The 24,526-nt window shown below is 45.8% G+C and overlaps 1 protein-coding gene and 1 long non-coding RNA gene across 2 annotated transcripts; one reads left to right on the top strand and one right to left on the bottom strand.

Annotated features, from left to right (window-relative positions):
- Positions 1-940: 940 nt before the first annotated feature.
- On the top strand, positions 941-23,502 carry LOC135821670 (uncharacterized). Its single transcript, XM_065334669.1, has 10 exons — positions 941-1,229; positions 5,039-5,347; positions 8,369-8,659; positions 9,412-9,720; positions 16,630-16,920; positions 17,600-17,902; positions 18,439-18,583; positions 19,518-19,593; positions 21,619-21,753; positions 23,043-23,502. Exons 1-10 carry the CDS (start codon positions 941-943, stop codon positions 23,166-23,168), a joined length of 2,274 nt encoding a protein of 757 aa, XP_065190741.1. The 3' UTR covers positions 23,169-23,502.
- On the bottom strand, positions 13,674-15,558 carry LOC135821160 (uncharacterized). Its single transcript, XR_010554306.1, has 2 exons — positions 14,921-15,558; positions 13,674-14,002 (listed from the first exon to the last, which is right to left on the bottom strand). It is a non-coding gene; the product is annotated as an uncharacterized LOC135821160 (long non-coding RNA).
- Positions 23,503-24,526: the final 1,024 nt, after the last annotated feature.

Genomic DNA, 24,526 nt, shown 5'->3' with positions numbered 1-24,526 from the left:
ATCAGTTGAGCTTGACGTATCGCCGAAGTCGTATCAGCCTGTTCTTCACATAGTTGTCCCTAGCGCGGGCTTGCGAGATGGCTTGTAAGCAACAGCGTTGTTAATGGCCAACGGCCCCCTCAGCGTTTGTTCAGCACCTCCATGAGCGACACTGACTCACGCTGCTATCTGTTCTTCACGGGGTGTTTTTCGCCCTGGAAAAGGAGTGTCCCTGGTGACGTTTGTGCCTGGATCAGCACTACGTACATTGTAAGTGGTGCTCTTCAGGTACAATCTTCCTTAGCCTCGCGCCTACTCATGCGCTGGATGAAAAAATCCTTTATTAGTGATGTCGAAAATATTATCGACGTTTCGGGCCGCGCCAGTCACCCATCTTCAGAACATTTTACAAGAGGCGAACCTGACCTTTTGAAGAAATATTGATGGATTCTTGTTTTCTGAGGATTGCCGTAACTTTGCTCTGTGTATGAAACCCAGCAGTTCTATAGATTCTGCCTTTCTGGTGTGGTTCTATGCTTTGGGTGTTGATTTGGAAGCGTGAGTAAGCAGTGTGGAACGATGCACTGCAAAGCTTTATTTGCAAAAAACAGATATTTTGTGATACAGAATGCCAAAACCAAGCGGCATAAAATAATTACTAAAATCCAGTACGATGTGCATGCGTATTGTTGTGCATCTGCTGGTAAATGATACTAAGTTGCATTGGACACCTGATATTGCCAACACCAATGTGCATGAAAACTACTGTGTTTTCCAGGGTATAAACCTCACTGGGTTATAAGCTGCACCCCCCCCCCTTTTTACCACAAAATACAGACATCTATCCTATTGATCATGGTCAATTTGATCGGAGTATAGACCCCCCCACCACACACACACACACACTGTGTATAAACATGCACAAGCAGCCCATCGTGTGTCTTGTTCGTCCTCTGCAGTTATGCCCGTGGTTCGAATAACCCCACCCACCCAGACTGTTCTGAATGGGACTATTGCAGAACTAGTGTGCGACACCACAGCTGGTACACCACCATTCCTCTTCTCGAGGTTCTTGTCCTCAACTGATATCACGGTGGGCGTCACGAGCAACACTACGACGTCCACACTGCTGGTTGATACGGCCATGATGCAGACTTGGTCCCGTTCCTACACATGTAGGGTGACGCTGGATCAACCACTCCCAGCCAATCAGCTTTCTGGAACGGACGTCGGCACTCTGCTGACGGACTGTGAGTTGTCATGGGATGCATGCCATGCAGCACAGTGGTTTGTTATGCTATAGTAGTATCCCTGCCTGGCTAATGCGGAAGTAGTACGGAACTAATACGGAGCTTTGCCTGATGTATGTTTGGTGTGTCTCCGTATGTAAGCGTACGGCGTCTGCTGCATAAAAGCTGCTGCGCATTTCTGTTTAGATGAGATTTTATAGCAACGAGAAAGCTAACCGAGAAGAAGAAGTATTCAACCTCCAGGTGTACACCGGAGAGAAAGTTATTTATTTGCCGCTTCTTCTTTTACTAATAATTATATCCCAGGTGTGTGCCTCAGAGAAGTCGTATAAAACTAACTCTTGTTGATTGCACCGCGCCTGCCACTCGGCTACCTGTTACACTATCAGCTGTATTGTGGTCATCTGTACAAACAGACCTTGCACAACTACACAAATCCCTTTTCCACAAAAAAATATCCGGATGGGCGAGGGAACCGGATAATCGAACACACCTACATGCAATGTATGTATGCATGTCACGTGCTGTAAATCGGTAACCAACGATTTTCTTCCAATTGGCGAGGGATCTGGATAAAAGAGGACCGGATAAGCGAGGTCTGACCGTACCACAATAGTGCTACAGAGGTTATGCGAATTGTGTTGTATTGTATTGTATTGCATTATTATTCCCGTAGCTATGCAGAAGACGTTACTTCAGTAACGTCTCGCGCCAGCCAGGGTCCACACAGCTTTAGGGTTGGTTTACATAAGCAAAATCGGCGCCGCAAGACATCGCAAGACATCGGCGGTGAGCCAGCTCCCGATCCGTTGCGCATACGGTTCGAGTACCAAATCTACTACAAAGTAGTACAGAATGTGCCCAAATGCTACGACAGGTTTGCCAATTGAAGCTTGAATTCTTTGTTTCTTCAGTAGCTCAAGGTCTTTCGGTGATGGCCACTCGGTGCTACCTTTTACTGGAGATCATGAAAATACTTCTACACATTTTATTGCAGTCTAGTAAGCGATTTTGTCGAAATTATGCTTGCAAACGTTGGTGAAGTCACAAGAACTTGCCAATGTATCCATCATATTTTTATTTGTTTCAATTGTATTTGTCTCATAAGTTGCACAATGATCAAGCAGATCATCCGAGAAGGACGGGCTGGTATGCTGACTTATTTGCCACCTTGAAGCGACTACAAGAATGGCGAACGGACCTCCTCTCTAGCTTCAATTTAGGAAAATTTAGGACACGTATTGGTTTGATATTTTGACAAAGTCTGGCTCCCGGCAGCCGGCGATCACCGGCGCGAACGGTTCACAAACCACTTTTGGTCAAAATTGTAGGGATCGGCGCCCCGGGGCAGATCGCAAGAGTTGGGGCACTGTCCAACTTTGCCGGCGGTCCCTTGCGATATTTTACCGTATGATTTTGTTACGACTGCACTGGTTCACATAATCGTAATGCGCCGGGAGAGGTTGCAAGAGGCCCACTCCCGTTGACTCCCGGCGCGTACCGGCGATATGTGAACCAACCCTTAATTTGGTGTTTGTTTGTGTGCTTGTGTGTTTGTGTGTTTGTGTCACGCCTGGGGCTATCCCGTATCTGTCCCGTACCGTACCGTACCATCAAACACAGCTGGCCACATACAGCTGGCCGCACTATTCAAATCAGGGAGTGGTATTGTACTACTCCCTGATTCAAATAGGGCTTTCAAACGCAAGATCATAACGTGAAGCAACTTGGAAGAATGAGTATTAATGCGAAGTGTATGGGGGAATGCATGTAGGGCGATAGTGCGGGTTCGAATCCCAGGTAATGCCTGAAAATAGGAAAATTGAAAAATTTATAACATCCCTATTTGCGGGTTCGAATCCCAGGTAATGCCTGAAAAAAATTGAAAAATTGAAAAATTTATAACATCCCTATTCTTTTTTTGCCGTCGTCAAGGCGGTAGATTGTGTCGTATTACCCTCGACCGTACCTGTCCCGTACCTGTCCCGTATCGTACCGTACAATCAAAGACAGCTGGCCACAATGTATATTCAAATAGGGCTTTCAAATACAAGATCACAATGTGAAGCAACTTTGAAGAATTAGTATGTATGCGAAGTGTGTCTGGGGATGCATCCAGGGCGATAGTGCGGGTTCGAATCCCAGGTTATGTCTAAAAACAAAAAGTAGAAACTTATAAGAATTTAAGATCATCCCTATGCTTTTTTTGTCTAGGTCATCAAGTGAAAAAAGCATAGCGTAGGGCCCTGAGCTTCCAAGCTCTCTCGTTTTATTGTTTTACTTGGGTATTCCCAACAGACCCTAAGGTCTTCTTACAGGGTGCCCAAGATGCGAATGATGCACACAACTGCTGTAACAAAAGCATGTACATTTAATCCCAAACCTACCCAAGACTAACCTACTCACCCATTTTTATACTGGCTCATTGATCCTTGAGCCGCGGTGATGTTCCCATGGTTGCGCAGATTCTGTCTGATGCTGTCAAATCCGAAACATAGAATTTGATTTTATAATTTTGTTGGATGTGAAGGTTGGTGCTTTCTGCAGCCGGTAAAGTTCCTGATCACTAGGTATTCTGTATTTGAATATGTTTTCACAATGTGTCTTTGTGTGTGTGTGTGTGTTTGCGTGTGTGTGTGTGTGGGGGGGGGGGGGGGTGTGTGTGTGTGGGGGGGGTGTGTGTGTGTGTGGGGGGGGGGGGGGGAGAGAGATAGGTGTGTGTGTGTGTGTGTGTGTGTGTGTGTGTGTGTTTGTGTGTGTGTGGGGGGGGGGGAGAGAGAGATAGGTTTTTGTGTGTTTGTGTGTTTGTGTGTTTGTGTGTATGTGTGTGCGTGTGTGGTTTTGTGTGTGATTGTGTGTGTATGTGTGTGTTGGTGTGTGTGTGTGTGTGTTTGTGAGAGAGAGAGAGAGAGAGAGAGAGAGAGAGAGAGAGAGAGAGAGAGGTGTGTGTGTGTGTGTGAGAGAGAGAGGTGTGTGTGTTTGCGTGTGTGTGTGTGGGGGGGGGGTGTGTGTGTGTGTGGGGGGGGGGGGGGTGTGTGTGTGGGGGGGGGGGGGAGAGAGATAGGTGTGTGTGTGTGTGTGTGTGTGTGTGTGTTTGTGTGTGTGTGGGGGGGGGGGAGAGAGAGATAGGTTTTTGTGTGTTTGTGTGTTTGTGTGTTTGTGTGTATGTGTGTGCGTGTGTGGTTTTGTGTGTGATTGTGTGTGTATGTGTGTGTTGGTGTGTGTGTGTGTGTGTTTGTGAGAGAGAGAGAGAGAGAGAGAGAGAGAGAGAGAGGTGTGTGTGTGTGTGTGAGAGAGAGAGGTGTGTGTGTTTGCGTGTGTGTGTGTGTGGGGGGGGGGTGTGTGTGTGTGGGGGGGGGGGGGTGTGTGTGTGGGGGGGGGGGGGGAGAGAGATAGGTGTGTGTGTGTGTGTGTGTGTGTGTGTGTGTGTGTTTGTGTGTGTGTGGGGGGGGGGGGAGAGAGAGATAGGTTTTTGTGTGTTTGTGTGTTTGTGTGTTTGTGTGTATGTGTGTGCGTGTGTGGTTTTGTGTGTGATTGTGTGTGTATGTGTGTGTTGGTGTGTGTGTGTGTGTGTTTGTGAGAGAGAGAGAGAGAGAGAGAGAGAGAGAGAGGTGTGTGTGTGTGTGTGAGAGAGAGAGGTGTGTGTGTGTGTGTGTGTGTGTGTGTGTGTGTGTGTGTGTGTGTGTGTGGTTTTGTGTGAGGTTGTGTGTGTGTGTTTGTGTGTGTGTGTGTGTGTGTGTGTTCGTGTATGCGTGTATGTGATCATGTGCATGCACGTGTGTATGTGCGTGCTTTTGTTGCATATTCAGTCCCACCCGTGGTCTCGGTCAATGACGTCACTGGAGTCGCCAGTGAACGGATTGAAATCGTGTGTCGCGTCCTCAGCGATCCACCACCGGCGTCGAATCAAGTCGTTGTGGTATTGAGCAGCGGTATGGTGGTGGGACCTTTTTCAATTTCCTCTGCCAGTGGGACGCCACGCACTACTATCTTTTCTTTCCAGATCCAGACGGCCGACCCAGCCCTTCATGCAGGCCCGGCAGTCTGCCGCACCAGAGTAACTCTTGATAGCGGAACAGAAGAGGTTAACGGTTCCTTCAACATCGCTTTTCTCGTCGGTGAGCCTCTCTTAAAACTGTTCTTTAGTAACATAAGATAGTGAGTAGCACCCAGAGAAAAGATCTATGTTCATATCGGGTTGTTAAAGCACTCATTCTATACTGTAATGACTTGTATTAGAGCCTATCTCGTATAGAAGCCGGTTTTGAATAGAAGCCTGATTTTAAAGTTTCACTGTCGACTCGAGAGATAGCCTGGTTTTAGTGTTGACATACATAGAAATACCTTGTTTGACACTGTGGGACCTGATTTTAAAGACCACCCTGCTTTAACGACCGCTTTCGCTTGCACCGTGGGGTGGTCTGTTAGACCAGGTTTTACTGTAAATAGAAATACCTAATTTGAATAGACGTGTGATGTGAATAGTAGCCGGGAACTGACATAGGCTTCTACAGGAATAAGTCCGGCTTTAATACGCGACATTACAGTAGCCTTTTTTTTTTTTTTTTCTAAGGCCACAGCTTCCAATCCTGACATGCAAAGCAGCGGTGCAGCATCGCCAGCATGAATCGTGGACGTGGTGCCCCCTTAATAAGCGACATTACAGTAGGTTTTATGTCAGGATTGTAATTTTAAGTTACCAATGTATCATAGAAGTTGACAAATCCGTTGATCCCCGAGCAGCAGAGAGTGCTCAATGTCAGAGACAGAGCTTAGTACATAGCAGACTCAGCGGGAGACGTTGAGGTTGGTTGTAACTATGAGTGTCGTGCTGCTAGGCAATGATCAGGCAACTGATACTCGGATCTGCCCAGCATTGCGCTGAGTCTGCTATGTACTAAGCTCTCTCCCTGACATTGAGCACTCTCTGCAGCTCGGGGTTCAGCGGATTTGTCCACGCTCCTGGCTCTTCCCAGTCGTGGACTCTACCCCTACACTGCAAGCTAGGTATGGTCGTTTCAAGGTTAGTACAACTGGGATATTCTCTGAAGAACATCCCTCTACCGCCACCCAAGCAGTACCGTCGGAAATGTCTGAAGGACAGGATTGAGCATGTCATCAAGCGTTTGAGGTGTTCCGCCTTGTTCTACCTCAATGGCGAGGAACGCGAGAAGGAGCAACCAGAACGCTTCGGCTTCAAGAGCAGGACATGTCCTCCGCAAGTCGATGAACTGAAGGCCTTTGAAGAGTACCTGATTCGCGGTCAGCTTCCGCTAAGTATCAGACAGCCTCCAAGACGCTATGAGAAAAGACACCAAAACGATCAAAATTCTAATGACATCATCGTGAAAGCCTATAAAACCCGGAATTTGTCCCAAGTAACAAAAGAGCCGCCCATCTGGCTGCGAGCTTGTACGTGACGTGATGTTTGGTGTCGTGGATGGTAAGAGAAAGCGTGGTCGTCCGAAAATTTCCTTTGCTGACAATATCGTTTCGTGGACTGGTATATCTCTGCATGAGAATTGCCAATTGGCATCTGACAGAGATGCCTGGCAGTCACACTGTGCATCTACTGCTTACACAGCTGCATAATGCCGTTTATTATTTTATTATTTATTTTACTATTATTATTTTTTTGGCAACGCAGATGATGATGATGATGATGAACAAAAGAGCAATACAGCAAGCTGATGAGAGAGAATATCACCGAAAACTACCAGATCGCGCCTGAGAATGTGTAATATGAAGGCAACAGTGAGGCGAGGGAGATCGCTGAGGGTCTAGATCTTCACAACAGGTTGGACGTACTGGCTAAGTCAGAAGCATTTATCACACTTAAAGATCATCAAGATAACTAGGGGTGAAACGATTACACTAACTTGTCTTTTCAACTATCGATTAACCTACCCTTGTATCGATTTGATTATCGATTTTGATATCGATTACTGCGTCCTAGAAATGTTCGGGTGCAGACAGTCAGTTTATATTTATTACTTTTTTCACTATTAAACAGACCTTCTAGACCGGAAAAAGTGTGGATAATCGGAAAAGGACAAAGTATATTGCGCATGCGCACATGCACTGTCCATTTGCAATGTACGTAACTTTATCGGATCCTACAGGTCCGCCCTCGTTATAACGAGTCCGGTTAGTACAAACACCCCGTTAGTAAATAGAAATCTGAAATCCCCAGGCGAAACGTGGTCTATACAACTGTTTACAGGTCCGGTTACAACATAATCCGTTGGTACATAAAATTCGTCATACCGACCCTTTGCCCAGGTCCCTGGAGTTCCAACCCCTCAGTATAAGATAATACTGATCATGCAGGACCAAGGCAAAAACACGTAGGATAAAGCAGAAAGACGAAACGTGATATATCTATGTATTCGCGAATATGGACGATCCTTTTCATGCAAGGAAGAGTTATGTTGGATATTTTTCAATTATCTTATAACGAGTTGAAGCATCGATAATTTAGGTTGTATTGAGGGTAGCCCCGGTAAGTAAGACGTAGTCCCTATTTCACCTTTACCTGTAAGTCCTGCTACAAGATAAGTCTCGTTATAAGATAACTTTTTCGATTGCCCAGAGATTATCTACTAACGAGGGAGGACCTGTACACGCAGTAAGTCATGTACATGACATCTTCTGCAGGTTTTTTATTTTTTATTCTTTATTCTTTAGAATCATCTACTCTAAACAGACAGCATAATCGAAATCGCTTCGTTGTAATGATCGATTAGACGGATAGCGGATATAATCGTTTCAGCCCTAAAGACAACTTCGATTTCGCTAGAGCATTGCCCTGCAGACTCATTAAATAGTAAGCCTCGCTGGAGTATAAACCTCACTGGGGTATAAACCTCACTGGGGTATAAACCTCACTGGAGTATAAACCTCACTGGAGTATACACCTCACTGGGGTAAAGCCTCACTGGTGTATAAACCTCACAGGGGTGTAAACCTCACTGGGGTATAAACCTCACAGGAGTATAAACCTCACTGGAGTATAAACCTCACTGGAGTATCATATTTATCACCGTTAATTTGATCAATGGAGTAAAAGCCCCCCCCCCCCCACACACACACTAAGAATGGACATGGAACTCATCGTATGTCTTGTTTGTCCTCTGCAGTTATGCCCGTGGTTCGAATAACCCCACCCACCCAGACTGTTCTGAATGGCACCATTGCAGAACTAGTGTGCGACACCACAGCTGGTACACCACCATTCCTCTTCTCATGGTTCTTGTCCTCAACCGAGATCACGGTGGGCGTCACGAGCAACACTACGACGTCCACACTGCTGGTTGATACGGCCATGATGCAGACCAGGTCCCGTTCCTACACATGTAGGGTGACGCTGGATCAACCACTCCCGGCCAATCAGCTTTCTGCAACGGACGTCGGCACTCTGCTGACGGACTGTGAGTTGTCATGGGATGACATGCAGCACATTAGTTTGTTATGCTATCAGCTGTATTGTGGTCATCTGTACAAACAGACCTTGCACAACCACACACATCCGTTTTCCACAAAAAAAATATCCGGATAGGCGAGGGAACCGGATAATCGAACACACATATATGCAATGTACATGTATGCATAATGTATGCATAACGGAAACTGTCTGATGCTGTCTAATCCGAAACATAGAATCTTATTTTATAATAATTTTGTTTGATATGAAGGTTGGTGCTTTCTGCAGCCGGTAAAGTTACTGATTACTAAGTTTTCTGTGTGTGAATGTGTTTTCACATGTGTGGTTTTGTGTGTGTTTGTGTGCGTGTGTGTGTGTGGGGGGTGTGTGTGTGTGTGTGAGAGAGAGAGAGAGAGAGAGAGAGAGAGAAGTGTGTGTGTGTGTGTGTGTGTGTGTGTGTGAGAGAGAGAGAGAGAGAGAGAGAGACAGAGAGAGAGACAGAGAGAGAGAGATTTGTGTGTGTGTGTGTGTGTGTGTGTGTGTGTGTATGTGTGTGTGTGTGAGAGAGAGAGAGAGAGAGGTGTGTGTGTGTGTGTGTGATTTTGTGTGTTATTGTGTGTGTGTGTTTGTGTGTGTGTGTGTGTGTGTGTGTGTATAAAAGTATAATAATATGTGTGTGTATGCGTGTATGTGATCATGTCCATGCACGTGTGTATATGCATGTACGTGTGTATGTGCGTGTTTTTGCCGCATATTCAGTCCCACCCGTGGTCTCGGTCAATGACGTCACTGGAGTCGCCGGTGAACGGATTGAAATCGTGTGTCGCATCCGCAGCGATCCACCACCGGCGTCGAATCAAGTCGTTGTGGTATTGAGCAGCGGTATGGTGGTGGGACCTTTTTTGGTTTCCGCTTTCAGTGGGCCGCCACGCACTACTATCTTTTCTTTCCAGATCCAGACGGCCGACCCAGCCCTTCATGCAGGCCCGGCAGTCTGCCGCACCAGAGTAACTCTTGATAGCGGAACAGAAGAGGTTAACAGTTCCTTCAACATCGCTGGTCTCGTCGGTGAGTCTCTCTTAAAACTGTTCTTTAGTTACATAACATAGTGAGGAGCAGCCAGAGAAAAGATCTATGTTCATATCGGGTTGTTAAAGGACTCATTCTATACTCTAATGACTTGTATTAGAGCCTATCTCGTATAGAAGCCTGTTTTGAATAGAAGCCTGATTTTAAAGTTTCACTGTCGACTCGAGCGATAGCCTGGTTTTAGTGTTGACATACATAGAAATGAAGTCGAAAACACCACTGCAGCTGTACTTATGGTTGATAAATATGGTGTGTGGGCAGGCGTGTGTTTACCGCCATATTGCCAGGTGTGTCTTTACCACCATATTTATCAACCATAAGTACAGCTGCAGTGGTGTTTTCGACTTCATTCTCCCGAGTCAAGCTCCGTATGAAGACATCCAAGAAGAAGATTGCCTGATGAGTCCAGCAGGGACGAAACGTACGTCGCAATCGAGCTATGTCGTTGCTGTGTCATCATCTATGTGCCATGCGCTACTTGATGTACCAGCCTGCTATGCCGGATACCGCCAGCCATGCATCGACCAGGCGCCAGGCGCGAACTGATGGTGGTGGTGGTGGTGGCGAGAAGGAGAGCTCTGTGCCAGAACTTTGCAGCCTAGAGAGCATGTGTGGGCAGGCGTGTGTTTACCGCCATATTGCCAGGTGTGTCTTTACCACCATATTTATCAACCATAAGTACAGCTGCAGTGGTGTTTTCGACTTCATTCTCCCGAGTCAAGCTCCGTATGAAGACATCCAAGAAGAAGATTGCCTGATAAGTCCAGCGGGGACGAAACGTACGTCGCAATCGAGCTATGTCGTTGCTGTGTCATCATCTATGTGCCATGCGCTACTTGATGTACCAGCCTGCTATCCCGGATACCGCCAGCCATGCATCGACCAGGCGCCAGGCGCGAACTGATGGTGGTGGTGGTGGTGGCGAGAAGGAGAGCTCTGTGCCAGAACTTTGCAGCCTAGAGAGCGTGTGTGGGCAGGCGTGTGTTTACCGCCGTATTGCCAGGTGTGTTTACCACCATATTTATCAACCATGCATAGAAATACCTTGTTTGAGACTGTGGGACCTGATTCTAAAGACCACCCTGCTTTAACGACCGCTTTTGCTTGCACCGTGGGTTGGTCTCTTAAAGGTTTTACTGTAAATAGAAATACCTTGTTTGAATAGACGTGTGATGTGAATAGTAACCGAGCACTGACATCGGCTTCTACAGGAATAAGTCCGTCTTTAATACGCGACATTACAGTAGCCTTTTTTTAATTTTTTTTATAAAAGCCACAGCTTCCAATCATGACATGCAAAGCAGCGGTGCAGCATCGCAGGCATGAATCGTGGACGTGGTGCCCCCTTGATACGCGACATTACAGTAGCTATTATGTCCGTATTGTAATTTTAAGTTACGAATGTATCAAAGAAGTTGACAAATCCGTTGATCCCCGAGCAGCAGAGAGTGCTTAATGTCAGAGACAGAGCTTAGTACATAGCAGACTCAGCGGGAGACGATCAGGTTGGTTGTAACTCTGAGTTTTGTGCCGCTAGGCAATGATCAGGCAACTGATACTCGGATCTGCCCAGCATTGCGCTGAGTCTGCTATGTACTAAGCTCTGTTTCTGAAATTGAGCACTCTCTGCAGCTCGGGGTTGAACGGATTTGTCCACGCTCCTGGCTCTTCCCAGTCGAGGACTCTACCCCTACACTGCAAGCTAGCTATGGTCGTTTCAAGGTCAATACAACTGGGATATTCCCTGAAGAACATCCCTCTACCGTCACCCAAGCAGTACCTTCGGAAATGTCTGATTGACAGGATTGAGCAAGTCATCAAGCGTATGAGGTGTTCCGCCTTGTTCTACCTCAATGGCGAGGAACGCAAAGATGAGCAACCCGAACGCTTCAAGGCTTCAAGAGCAGGACATGTCCTCCGCAAGTCGATGAACTGAAGGCCTTTGAAGAGTACCTCATTTGCGTGGCTGAAACGGTCAGCTTCCGCTACGTAGCGGACAACCTCCAAGACGCTATGAGAAAAGACAAAAAAACAATCAAAAATTCTAAGGACATTTTCGTGAAAGCCTATAAAATTCGGAATTTGTACCCAGTTCCAAAAGATCAATACAACAAGCTGGTGAGAGAGAATTTCACCAAAAACTACCAGATCGCGCCTGAGAATGTGTACGATGAAGGCAACAGTGAGGCGAGGGAGATCGCTGAGGGTCTAGATCTTCAGAACAGGATGGACGTACTGGCTAAGTCAGAAGCATTTATCACCCTGAAAGATCATCAAGATAACTAGGGGTGAAACGATTACACTTTTCAACTGTCGGTTAAAGGGGAACTCCACGAAAAAATGAAAATTTGATAGCCTGTAGAGTTTCGGGCGCTGAGTCGAATGGTCTTGGTCCGAAGTCTCTACGAGAAAGCGTTCTTGAGATATTTCAATTTTAGCCACGCCCCATACCAATGTATGTGTGACGTCATTGTGGCAATGTGCGAAAATACTTGGATTTTGAATCTCACTTTCTTCAGGACGAAAGTCACTTCAGAAAGTAGTTTGCCAAGTCGCCTGAGCCGCTGCAATGCCAAATTGTTGTGTTGTTGATTGTGCCAGTATCACATCATCCTCCTGGGGTTAGTTTTCTCAAATTCCCAAAGGATGGAGACCTGGCAAAGCGCCGAGATGTTGCAATGCGTCGTGAAAATTTCAAGCCTATTTTCGCAGCACGAGCTATGTTTGCTCGCTGCATTTATGATCCAGAGGGACTTGAGAGCTGAGTTTTGACGAGTACGCCGTCCAGGAAAGCCCTCATCAGTGTACCAGTGCCCTCCGAACCGTGAGCCTCCAGCAAAGCGAACTCAACAAGCTGCAACTGAGAAAGCAGGGCGAGATACGTCCCATCAGGATCAGAAGAGTACATCACCCCATCAACTCCGACTGCAGCTAGCTGATGAACGATATTACCCCAGTAACTTTGCGCATACCAGTACTCAAACTGTGCACATCTGTCATCAACTGGGACGCAAACAGACAGACCCCCAGCAAGTACGAAGGTTACAGAACTGTTTGCTTGCGATGTGCAGGCAGCATGCACGACGAACTGTCTCACCAATCCTGCCAAACTGAACCAGTGTAAGTTGATTGCGTGGATATGTCTCTATTTATAACAGCTACCCTACTTCTAGGCATGGTTGCATGAATACCATATCACTCAGAGCAGTTGTTAGAAGTCTGGACAGCCTTGGAATAGTGCAAGTAAAGTGAAACAAAAATATATTACACTCCGAGTTCCACGCTTGCGGGATCACCAGGCCAAAAAAAATCTAATTTCGAACAAGGAATGGGTTCTGGTTGTATGCGATAGAAAAGTAAGTGAAGACCTATTGTGCAAGGAATACAGTAGGAACTACACATATTATACACATGCACTCACACCATCACCCACATGCGCGCGCGTGCGTGTGCGTGCACACACACAAACACAACAACACACACACATACGCACCCACATACTCAAACTCACTCGCACGCACGCTAGCCTAAGGATAGTAGATATGCTGTAGTAGTGGTATACTTAGTGAAATGACTATGTGTACATCTAATGACGCCGCCACTCCACGCCAGAAGACAACAAACATCTGCTGCAACATTTTTGCTCCCGTCTCTTATGGGCAACACAGGGAATGAAACGAACAATGCAATTGAGAACAAGAGTCGTCCTGTACGGTGAAGTTTCCATTTTCTCATACAGCAGTATATTGTCTAAGCAAGTGTGTTTTCTCCACATTCTTTTTGCCATGCAGGTATATCACAGTGTCATGCCAAACTACATTCTCAAACGCATTCGTTTCTCAATTCTGGGGATGATTGGACACGCACATCTCGCAGCTCTTGACGACGTCAATGTCAACCGTCGCCACAGCACAACCAAAAAGACCGCGATAGGAAGGTATAAAGTCCAGTTCTCAAAGCATAAAGAAGACTGTGGCCAAATAGAAAATTATACGACAGAAAGAGCTATGAGTATGTTGACAAGCTCATGTGTGAGGTGGTAGCGGTTGCAAATGGCAACCTCCATGTTCCTGCCTTGGAGAAGCGTGTTTCCCTGCCAAATTCCAGGTGGAAGCCTCCTGAGAAGGCTGAGGTGGTGCAGGATTTGGATATCTTTGCCTGATGGTATTCACAACGCAGGCTGGAAGACGACAACGAACATGCTTGCCCAATTTGCCGTGTACATAGTGTGTACTGCCTGTGTGCCGCATAGCGTAGAGATCTACACAAACACAGAATGTCATATGGAATGTGTATGATGAGTGCTTGTACACATACCACATTGCTGTACCGTAATAATTATTATAGTCAAATACTCATTTACTCTACATATGCGCTGTATTGCACCTACCGGTACCTACCTGCACTTTCAGTGCGCGCGCCATACTAATTTAGTGTCCACTGGTACAAAGATGGAGGGTCTTGTAGAATTTACCATAATTGCTGATTTCAAATTGAATTCCAATGATCTGGGGGATGAATACTGATTAGGACGCGTTCGATTACCTACTAGTACAGAGATGTCTTGGTCAGAAAGTACAGATTTCTTACTCTCCTGCCAGAATTTGTGCATTATTTTGGTGTACGCTTTCTTGACCCCACGCTTGTACGTTGCATGCCATGGTATACTAGAAAACGAGTTTATTGACAAAGTCTATCGCTTGAAACGATAAAGTATGGGTTCGGGTGTGATCAAAATTAATGCACCCATGGTGCTCATAAACTGTGTGCAGTGCTCTCTTCACACACAGAACACTACCTACCATACTTTGTAGATCTTGTACCAATCCAAGGGAAAATGACAAAGACAAATGTAAGTCATGCGTGAAAACTTGTGATAGCACGGTCTATAGTACAGAACAACGTTGTTCGTGCTATGCCTGACAACAATAATTAGTTACACACAAAACATTACGCGCATCGATCCTCACAAGATAAGTCAAGACATACTCGGAGCAAAGAGAAATTTGTTTGTGTCATGCATGAAACTTGTGATAACTACCAGTACAATGTCTTTCTTGTGCGACGCCTACTGTAGTGCGCCTGACAACAATAAATTTCCCCAAAAAATAAGAATAAGTGTATCATGCTGATACGCAATCCTCACAAGACAAGTCAAGGCAAACTAATTGAGGCTTACCTAATGTCAGACTCTTCTGTCACTGGCATTGGCGGCTTCTGCATGTCGAGATAACCTCGAAGAGCAGTGATGAGCACAGCCTAATGCAAGGATACGATCTCGTAATCTGCGAGGTCCGCTACGCAAGAAACCTTGGGCCGTCTTGTCGACAGCGACGGCAGCATCCTACCAGCAAAATCATTCCCGCGGGCTGGGCATGGCTATACACTTTTGTCCACGCTCGCACCAGTCGGAGTCCCAAACGAATCGAGATTCTGGTGGCCAAGCTACTCGTCTTCTGTCGGACGCAGCTGCTGACGCATCTTCTTCCTCCACATTTGTTACACGCGATGGCAGCTCCTCAGCAGAGTATCTGGGCTCCCTGCCCCAACCATACGCGGCGGTGGGCTGTTGGTCGTCCTCACTGGCCTCAGCATCGCTGCCTTCATTGCTGGGGACAGAGGATTGTTCGGAATCTCCCATCTTCCCTTGAAATACCAACTAAAATTAGTGCTTGTAGACTGGCGAAGAGAAACGACTTTGCCACAATGACGTAGGCAGCCCGTGATGATGTAACCAAATGGCCGCATGACGTCAGGGCGCGGCCCCCGTTTTTGCAATTTCAAAGTGAAATATCTCAAGAACGCTTCGTCGTAGAGACTTCGGACAAAGACCAATCGACTCAGCGCCCGAACCTCTACAGGCTATCAAAGTTTCATTTTTTCGTGGAGTTCCCCTTTAACCTACCCTTGTATCGATTTGATTATCGATTATGATTATCGATTACTGCGTCCTAGAAATGTGCGGGTGCAGACAGTCAGTTTTTCTTATTACTTTTTTTACTATTAAACAGCCCTTCTAGACCGGAAAAAGTGCGGATAATCGGAAAAGGACAAAGTATATTGTGCATGCGTACATGCACTGTCCATCTGCAATGTACGTAACTTTATCGTATCCTACTACATGTACATACAGTCAGTCATGTACATGACATCTTCTGCAGGTTTTTTATTTTTTATTTTTTATTTATAAGATAAATTGTGCACTCATAACAACAGCAAAAATGAAGAAAGTCAAGTTCCATAACGTTTTCTTGTGACTGTCATCAGTGGAACGCCGTCACATAAAAATGTAATAACTAAAACACACACTTATATACATGTAGCAAATATGGTTTCAGGTAGAAATACAGCAGCTAACAAGTACAAAAAGCGAAGTTTGCACCTTTGCAATGTGTGAATATAGTGTATGTGAGAAAGGTAGTGGCAGATGAATGTGATACTGTGTGAATAAATGTAATGGTGCGTGGGTATTACTTGAAGAGTGTGAGTGATACAACGACGATTGTTTAAATATTTTTTATTTATTTAATTTTTAGAATCGTCTACTCTAAACAGACAGCATAATCGAAATCGCTTCGTTGTAATGATCGATTAGACGGATAACGGATATAATCGTTTCAGGCCTAAGATAACTTCGATTTCGCTAGAGCATTGCCCTGCAGACTCATTCCATAGTAAGCCTCACTGGAGTATAAACCTCACTGGGGTATACACCTCACTGGAGTACAAACCTCACTGGAGTATAAACCTCAATAGAGTATAAACCTCACTGGAGTATCATATTTATCACCGTTAATTTGATCAATGGAGTAAAAGCCCCCCCCCCCACACACACACACACTAAGAATGGACATGGAACTCATCGTATGTCTTGTTTGTCCTCTGCAGTTATGCCCTTGGTTCGAATAACCCCACCCACCCAGACTGTTCTGAATGGCACTATTGCAGAACTAGTGTGCGACACCACAGCTGGTACACCACCATTCCTCTTCTCATGGTTCTTGTCCTCAACCGAGATCACGGTGGGCGTCACGAGCAACGCTACGACGTCCACACTGCTGGTTGATACGGCCATGATGCAGACCAGGTCCCGTTCTTACACATGTAGGGTGACGCTGGATCAACCACTTCCGGCCAATCAGCTTTCTGGAACGGACGTCGGCACTCTGCTGACGGACTGTGAGTTGTCATGCCATGATGACATGGAGCACAGTGGTTTGTTATGCTATCAGCTGTATTGTGGTCATCTGTACAAACAGACCTTGCACAGCCACACAAATCCGTTTTCCACGAAAAATATCCGGATAGGCGAGGGAACCGGATAATCGAACACACCTACATGCATTGTATGTATGCATGTCACGTGCTGTAAATCGGTAACCAACGATTTTCTTCGGGTTGGCGAGGGATCCGGATAAAAGAGGACCGGATAAGCAAGGTCTGACTGTACCACAGTAGTGCTACAGAGGTTATGCGAATGATGCACACAACTGCAGTAACAATAGCCCGTATATGTAACCCCAAACCAACCCAGGACTAACATATTCACCCATTTTTACACTGGCTCATCGATCCTTGAGCCGCGGTGATGTTCCCATGGTTTCGGAAAATTCTGTCAGATTCCGTCTCACGTTAACCACAAAATTTAATTTTATAATTTTGTTGGATGTGAAGGTTGGTGCTTTCTGCAGCCGGTAAAGTTCCTGATTGCTAGGTACTCTGTGTCTATGTGTGTGTGTGTGTGTCTATGTGTGTCTATGTGTATATGTGTGTATATATATGCGTGTGTGTATGTATGTGTGCATGCACGCGTGTATGTGCACACGTGTGTGTGTGTGTGTTTCTGCTCCACGTTCAGTCCCACCCGTGGTCTCGGTCAATGACGTCACTGGAGTCGCCGGTGAACGGATTGAAATCGTGTGTCGCATCCGCAGCGATCCACCACCGGCGTCGAATCAAGTCGTTGTGGTACTGAGCAGTGGTATGGTGGTGGGACCTTTTTCGATTTCCGTTGTCAGTGGGGCGCCACCGACTACTACCTTTCGTTTCCAGATCCAGACGGCCGACCCAGCCCTTCATGCAGGCCCGGCAGTCTGCCGCACCAGAGTAACTCTTGATAGCAGAACAGTAGAGGTTAACGGTTCCTTCAACATCGCTGTTGGTAAGTACCAAACAGAGAAAAACTATAATTATGTGCAGGGGCGTCGGACACGGTACGGTCACTACGGTATTGACCATACCACTTTTTGCCCCAGGTACACCGTGAATCGATAAAATACACTGATCTGGGATCTAAATTTCCAAAATTTTCGGCTCAGCTGCCACTCCCCCACGAGTAAATAGTACTTCAGATGGCTGACCGTACCACACTAAAATACCTTCCGACGCCCCTGATGTGTATATCAGGGTGTTAAAAACTCATTGCACTCCGTAGTGACTTGTATTAGAGCCTATCTCATAAAGAAGTCTGTTTTGAATAGAAGCTTGATTTTCAAGTTTCACTGTCGGCAGATGGCGCCTGATTATAGTGTTGGTGTACGTAGAAATACCTGGTTTGAATGGAAGCTTGATGTGAGAAGAAGCCTAGCCCGCACATCGGCTTCTACAGGAATAAATCTGGCTTTCATAATTATGTATGATTGACTGTGTGGATTCGGATGATACAGTTTCTCTTGCTTTCATGGTTTTGCCCTTCAGATGTTCTGTTACTGGATGGAAGTGGCACGGTGTTCCGAACAATGTACCGCGAGAACCAGCTTGCTCCCACCATTCTCTCACTGCAGCATTCAGCCACTCTGGTTGGAGAGTCAGCCGCCTGCCAGACGTCCATAGAGCTAACAGCGTACGTAGCTGTGTGCACGGTTTGTTGTGCATTGGTGTGTTTGTGTGAGTGTGTGTGTGTGTGTGTGTGTGTGTGTGTGTGTGTGTATGTGGGCGCGCGATGTGTGTGCATGTGTTCGTGTGTGTTCTTGTGTGTATCTGATTTGGTGAGTCAGTTGCCAGCCAGACGTCCACAGAGCTAAAGTTTTACATGATGCTCTGATCTTGTGCATGCGTGTGCGTGTCCTGTCATGTTGGTCTGTAGAATGATTTTACCCCAGTCACATCAAGGCGCACACTTAACCTGACTGGCGCAATCAGTTTTTTGACTGGTCCCGCTGCACTACAGCTAGTCATACTGTCGTGTATGATGTGGCGAGTAAACACAAGCCTCTTACCAGCTAACACCCGTCGCTGAGCGGAGACTTGGTCCGGCTATGGCCTAACCAACCGCACTGGTTCCACCGGCTCTGTTTCGCAGTCAGTGAATACACCGGACAAAAGCATGACAAGAACCTAAAACTGGGCAAGGAACTTGTTATCCAATGCGACTAAAATTCCATTGCAAACAATAAGATTATTAGCACGTTTCTTCAACTTTCTTCAACTGTTTATGAAAATGCAGTTCAACTGTTTATGAAAATGCAGTTTCAAATACAGTTAAGAGCAGAGCCCACACACTGCACTTGTAACAGGTCGTAGTTGATATTTGAAGAAAGAGGCTGAGCAGGATCCTGCTCAGCGCTTATATATATCAGATAGGTGTGAATATTGTGAGAAGGAGGGTGAGACGGTCAGAAGGTAAAAAGGTGAGAAGGAAGGTAAATGGGTGACAACTGTGACAGCACTAATTCCACTCATTATATAATATTACAACGTTTTGGCAAACTGCCTTCACCAGATACAGACATTGTAGTTTGCTTCTTTTTGGTGCATGTTCTCGTGTCCCATATTAGGTCTTCTGGCACCTTGGATGATGTGGCATTCGAGAAGATCTTCCCCACCAAGGCGGTGATGTCACCTAATATTATGGTGAGTCAGGACGTGGCTTTCTGTGCTTCGTTCCCGACAAGGATGCTGGGTCGAAGCAGTTTGTGTTGATCTGCAGTTGTGACTACTACGCAGTGCTAGTAGGATGTTGTTGCTGGATGCTGAGCACACGCTACAGATCATCTGATCACATCACGGCTGGAAATGGTTTGCATGGAGTGGGTGATTATATCATCATTTGAGATTATTTGTATAGAGTCGCACTTGAAACACTCCTAACTCACCCAGAAAAAAGTCAGTGTGGCTTACACTACGATGGTAAAATGAATGGTGACATGCAGGGTGGATGTCTGTTCTTCGTGAGGAAAACATCTGGGTGCACATTACATGTACATTACAGTGCGGCTTCCACGCGAGAAAAAAACTAGGGCTGAAACGACCATTCAATAACTCCTAACGATCAACCAACATCATTTACGATCGATATATTGGTTTTATCGATTGAAGAAATTCCACGATACCTTTGCTACGTTAGACGTTTGTGGCTGTGCACTGTTGACAACTGTAGACATCTGGACATGAACTAGAAAATTTCAATATTGTTTCTAGAGTGGATAATTTTGTCATCGCCCTCTGGCAACTGCTCTTACGTTCTTACGACCGACCTCTCCCACAAATGAACCGAAAAGACAAAGTCGTCTCTCCCAATCTCTTTCAGAGCCACAAATCAATTTTACTGCGCTTGCAAGTACAACACATAACTGTACTTGGTCCGTTTTATCGCAAGTGTCGCTTATCTTTCGCCACTAAGAACAGGAGTTTTTTTACCGCTCTGTAAAATTTCCAACAGGCATAGTAAGGAAGCATGATACATGAATACTCTCCGCCACAAGAACAAAATTTCAGCAATGGAATCAGGTGAAGCGAGTCGAAGAAAGGAAGCAAGGTAAGCAAAATGCATGAAATAAATCAGCGAAGGAGCGCGTTCTTGCACTCACACTAGTAATACAGGTCCAGAGTTCACTCAACTCTGCATCTCTTGAGCCGCGCCGTTACATGAGCTGACATTTGCTGGTGTCTAGCTGCTGGCGTAGACTGGTAGAGTATCTCTTGCGTTCTCAGCCTGTCGTATGGCAGCAATGGGAAAGGAACAGTTGTGGCTGTCACTTCGGTGCTTGAAGGAACTGTGGGCAGTGTGACCTGTGTGTCACCACAGTGTGTGTCAACGAAGCCTTCGAATGAGGCATACAGGCCTCTCCAGACAGGTGTCATATGCTCCACTGGATACGCCGGCCACGACTCTTGTAATGCGGCTGCTAGGTCCACCATTAGAAGGAACAACCAACACGTCGGCCGGGCGCATCGCATCAAAACACCTTTCTTCTTCAGCATCACCATGATGACGCTCATACTCCTCTGCGGTGCACGCGTGCCTGTCACGCTCTCCAGGCCAGGATGTCAGTTTCCCCTGCTACAGTTCCGGTCTTCGGGTCGCTGTGCTTGGCTTTTGGCAACACAGACAGTGAATGGCCAGATTCCCACTTCCCAAAAAAGTCGAATACATCGCGATTCAAAGCGCTAGTCGCGATCATTAATTTTTTTCTTTGGTGCCTCCTTTGATCTTGCCATCACGACCTCCCAAGCAAAAGTAAGTTAGATATCGTGATTGGACTGGGTTTTACCTGTCAAAAAGTGCGTGGGGGATAAGCGACAATTGCGATGAGCCGGACCAAGTACTTGTATCCACTGTCGGATGGAGTGCAAGGGCTAAAATACTGTCACTGATATGCATGCATAAAGATCTTTAGCACTCGTTTTGAACACTGACCATTAGCGATTGCACTCTTAACGATCGTGTGCGAGTTATCGGTATCATTGTTTCAGTCCTAAAAAAACCATACTTTCACCAGTGACTTTCTCAGTACATATACTCGTTGTGAGTTTTATGCTAAATTTTACTCCTCTTACTGTTCAACGTCTGGTCTAGTTGGTGAACTCAGACTCATAACTTATGCCCTGTTCTGTTCTTTGTTTTCCTCTTCTCTCCTCAACTTTTATATTCTACAGAAGACATTCTTACCGAGACAATTGGTGTACACGTCAACAGATGGTATGCCAATCTCGACCGAGGACATCTTGACCATTGTTCAAAACACGGAGTACGCGAACACTCGCGACGAAATATCCATGGCCGACCGCGTGGTAAGTGTGGCGTAAAGTAGACCCGTCTGTTTGTCTGGATGCATGTCTGCATGTATGTACGCCATGTATGTGTGTATGTATGCCAGCTATCAGAAGCGACTTGCTGGTCGCCTCGCCCTCAAGTGGGACAAGCCATTTTCAATCATCATGGCTTGGGTGCGAGTTCGCAGCCAATTTGCAGTGATCCATGCAGTCGACCTCCGGCTACGCGGGTCTAGAAGGAACCTGACAGGCCTGTCGACGCAGGATGGTGCTGGGGTAGGCATAAGAACTGAATTTCGTCTGTTTTACGTGGAATTTCTTGGAGTTTCCCAATGTATTTTACTTGAATAAAATTGTATTTTACCTTTCATGGTATCTCAATTTTTTCACGTCTACATGACTTTCTTTTGCCCGTAAAAGAGGCAGTTACCCCGAAAATTAATGTATGTACGTATGCGTGTATGTACGTATGCGTGTATGTACGTATGCAAGTAGGTTGTATGAAAATAATTATGTTTTTTAACGCTATTCCACTGATTGAGACTTGCATCAACTTCAACCCCCCCCCCCGCTCCCCCATAATTAGGGCCCTATAATTACAACTTTTCCAAAGATGCTCGCCACTTTTTTTCGCAACTTTTCGCTGTTTAGGGCCCGGTCACACATGCACTCGAAAGTAGCGTATACGCTGAAGCGAGGTGGCAGGAGCGAAAAATTGCATGGCAACTGCGAAAAGCGGAACTTCCTCTTCAGCGGAAACTCCAATCCGCTTCTTCCAAAATTTTCGAAGCGAGACTGTCGCTTCTGCGGATTCGCTTCAGCGGAAAACACCACGGTCTGCTGTATATAGACTTGCTACGAGAAATTTGTATGCGTATGATTTCCATGCAACAAAAATGCGTGCAAGATAGTCATTTACCTCGTCCATTCTCCGTACTGTATGCACAGCACGAAGGGGTGTACGAGTTTGCCGTCGCAGCACTTCTCCTTTTTGGTGGTTTGTGCACAAGAACTCTCCCATTTTAAGTTGCAATGTCAGCAACTTTTGAGCTTTTTCTGAAATATGGATGCGGTTTCAGCAACTTGCACTTGCTTTGGTACAGTTGCGAAAAGCATAAGATGCGAAAAATGATGGCATCTTAGTCGAAACAGGCTAGCATCAGGGCAGGCCGAAAATTTAATGCGCCGAAATGTGCTTTAGCCCCGGGAGGCCGAAATTTCAATGAGCCGAAATTTGTAGATTTACGGCATGTTGTTCCTTCACACAACGTCACGTGATGTTTGTGTATCTTTGCTTTTCATCTCAGGTACTTTGGGAACTTCGAGACTGTGAGAGCAACGTCATAGCGACAGCAGAAACATTCATTGGAATCGAACGTGTCAACGACAACCCACCTGTGGTGATATTCAACATTTCTCCAGGCATCGTATGACGAGCAGAATATTAGCTAATGCCAATGATGTAAAATTCAAGAATTCGTAATATTTGTGGGCCGTGCTAACTGGCATCCACCTCTCTACAGCATTTTACCTTGCTATTTGTGTTACTGTTTGCATGCAATGGGCGTAGTTAAATCGCTACTCGTGGAGTTCGTCAGCAGCTACTTCGAAGTAGATTCTTTCTTTATTCTTTCAATAGCTATCTTTCTCTAATTTTCACTTCCAGTCTCTGTCTCTCTCTCCCTCTCTCTCCTCTCTCTCTCTCTCTCTCTCTCTCTCTCTCTCTCTCTCTCTCTCTCTCTCTCTCTCTCTCTCTCTCTCTCTCTCTCTCTCTCTCTCTCTCTCTCCCTCTCTCTCTCTCTCTCTCTCTTTCTCTCTCTCTCTCTCTCTCTCTCTCTCTCTCTCTCTCTCTCTCTCTCTCTCTCTCTCTCTCTCTCTCTCTCTCTCTCTCTCTCTCTCTCTCTCTCTCTCCAAGTCTAGTGATGTCCACTCTCGGCATCTCTTCTCGAATCAAGAAATTCGAACCCTCCAAATATCTGGATTTTCCTACTCCCAGGTCGCTTATGCATGTTTACATAGCAGCGTGTTTGACATGATCTTGAAGTAATCACAACAAGTCTTTAATTTTGTACACTCCTCTCTTAAAAACCAGCACTCCCGAAGTTTTGGGAACTATTTTGACGACTATCCTCCGAGGACAATAATTATTAGAAGTGTGCATCTGGATCTGGCGAGTGTCTCAAATGTTGACGGATATGCACTGGATGTGTGGTGTGGGGATGGGTTTCATTTACTTGACGTGACGGAGCTACCGCTACTTCAGGCTATCCTCAGATCAGTGTACATGTATCTGCTGCGGGAATAATTATAAAAATGCTCTGCAGGTGTCTTAGGACTGTAGCCAGAATTCAAAAACATGTGCAAGGAACAATTCCGCATGGAAGATTCATTATTATTGATACCAGCCATTCCCACAAAAATAATCACGGAGTCTTGTTTCACTGTACCACGTGACACAGTCTTCAGTGTTAGACTTAGAGGCTATACTTGTGCATTCACTTGTACAAACACGATGTGTGTGTTCAAAAGAAAATCCAAGCAAGGGTTATACACGTAACCTGTAAGTCGCTAATAACTGGGCCTGGGCGGATAATGCTAGCATTATAAGGAGCATTATAGTGTGCGATTTGCAACGAGCATTATGCTAGCATTATAACACTACATTTCCCCAAAAGTGGCATTAAAATTTTGTATAATGTACTCAAATTGAAATGGCCCAACTAACGTTACTCGTTACTTCTGCGAAAACCAGGCTTTAATAGGGTGAAAATAATTTTTTGGAGAAAAATGA

This window comes from Sycon ciliatum, chromosome 7 (genome assembly GCF_964019385.1).
Source record: "Sycon ciliatum chromosome 7, ocSycCili1.1, whole genome shotgun sequence".
Lineage (NCBI taxonomy): Eukaryota > Metazoa > Porifera > Calcarea > Leucosolenida > Sycettidae > Sycon > Sycon ciliatum.
The sequence above is the reverse complement of the archived record's forward strand: the minus strand, read 5'-3'. Positions and strand labels throughout refer to the sequence as shown.

Bases quoted from the DNA above. Each gene is read 5' to 3' on its own strand.
- LOC135821670 (XM_065334669.1), top strand. From the start codon at position 941: ATGCCCGTGGTTCGAATAACCCCACCCACCCAGACTGTTCTGAATGGG. The intron at 1,230-5,038 runs GTGAGTTGTCAT...TTGCATATTCAG, and splicing joins CGGCACTCTGCTGACGGACT to TCCCACCCGTGGTCTCGGTC. The intron at 9,721-16,629 runs GTGAGTCTCTCT...TGTCCTCTGCAG, and splicing joins CAACATCGCTGGTCTCGTCG to TTATGCCCTTGGTTCGAATA.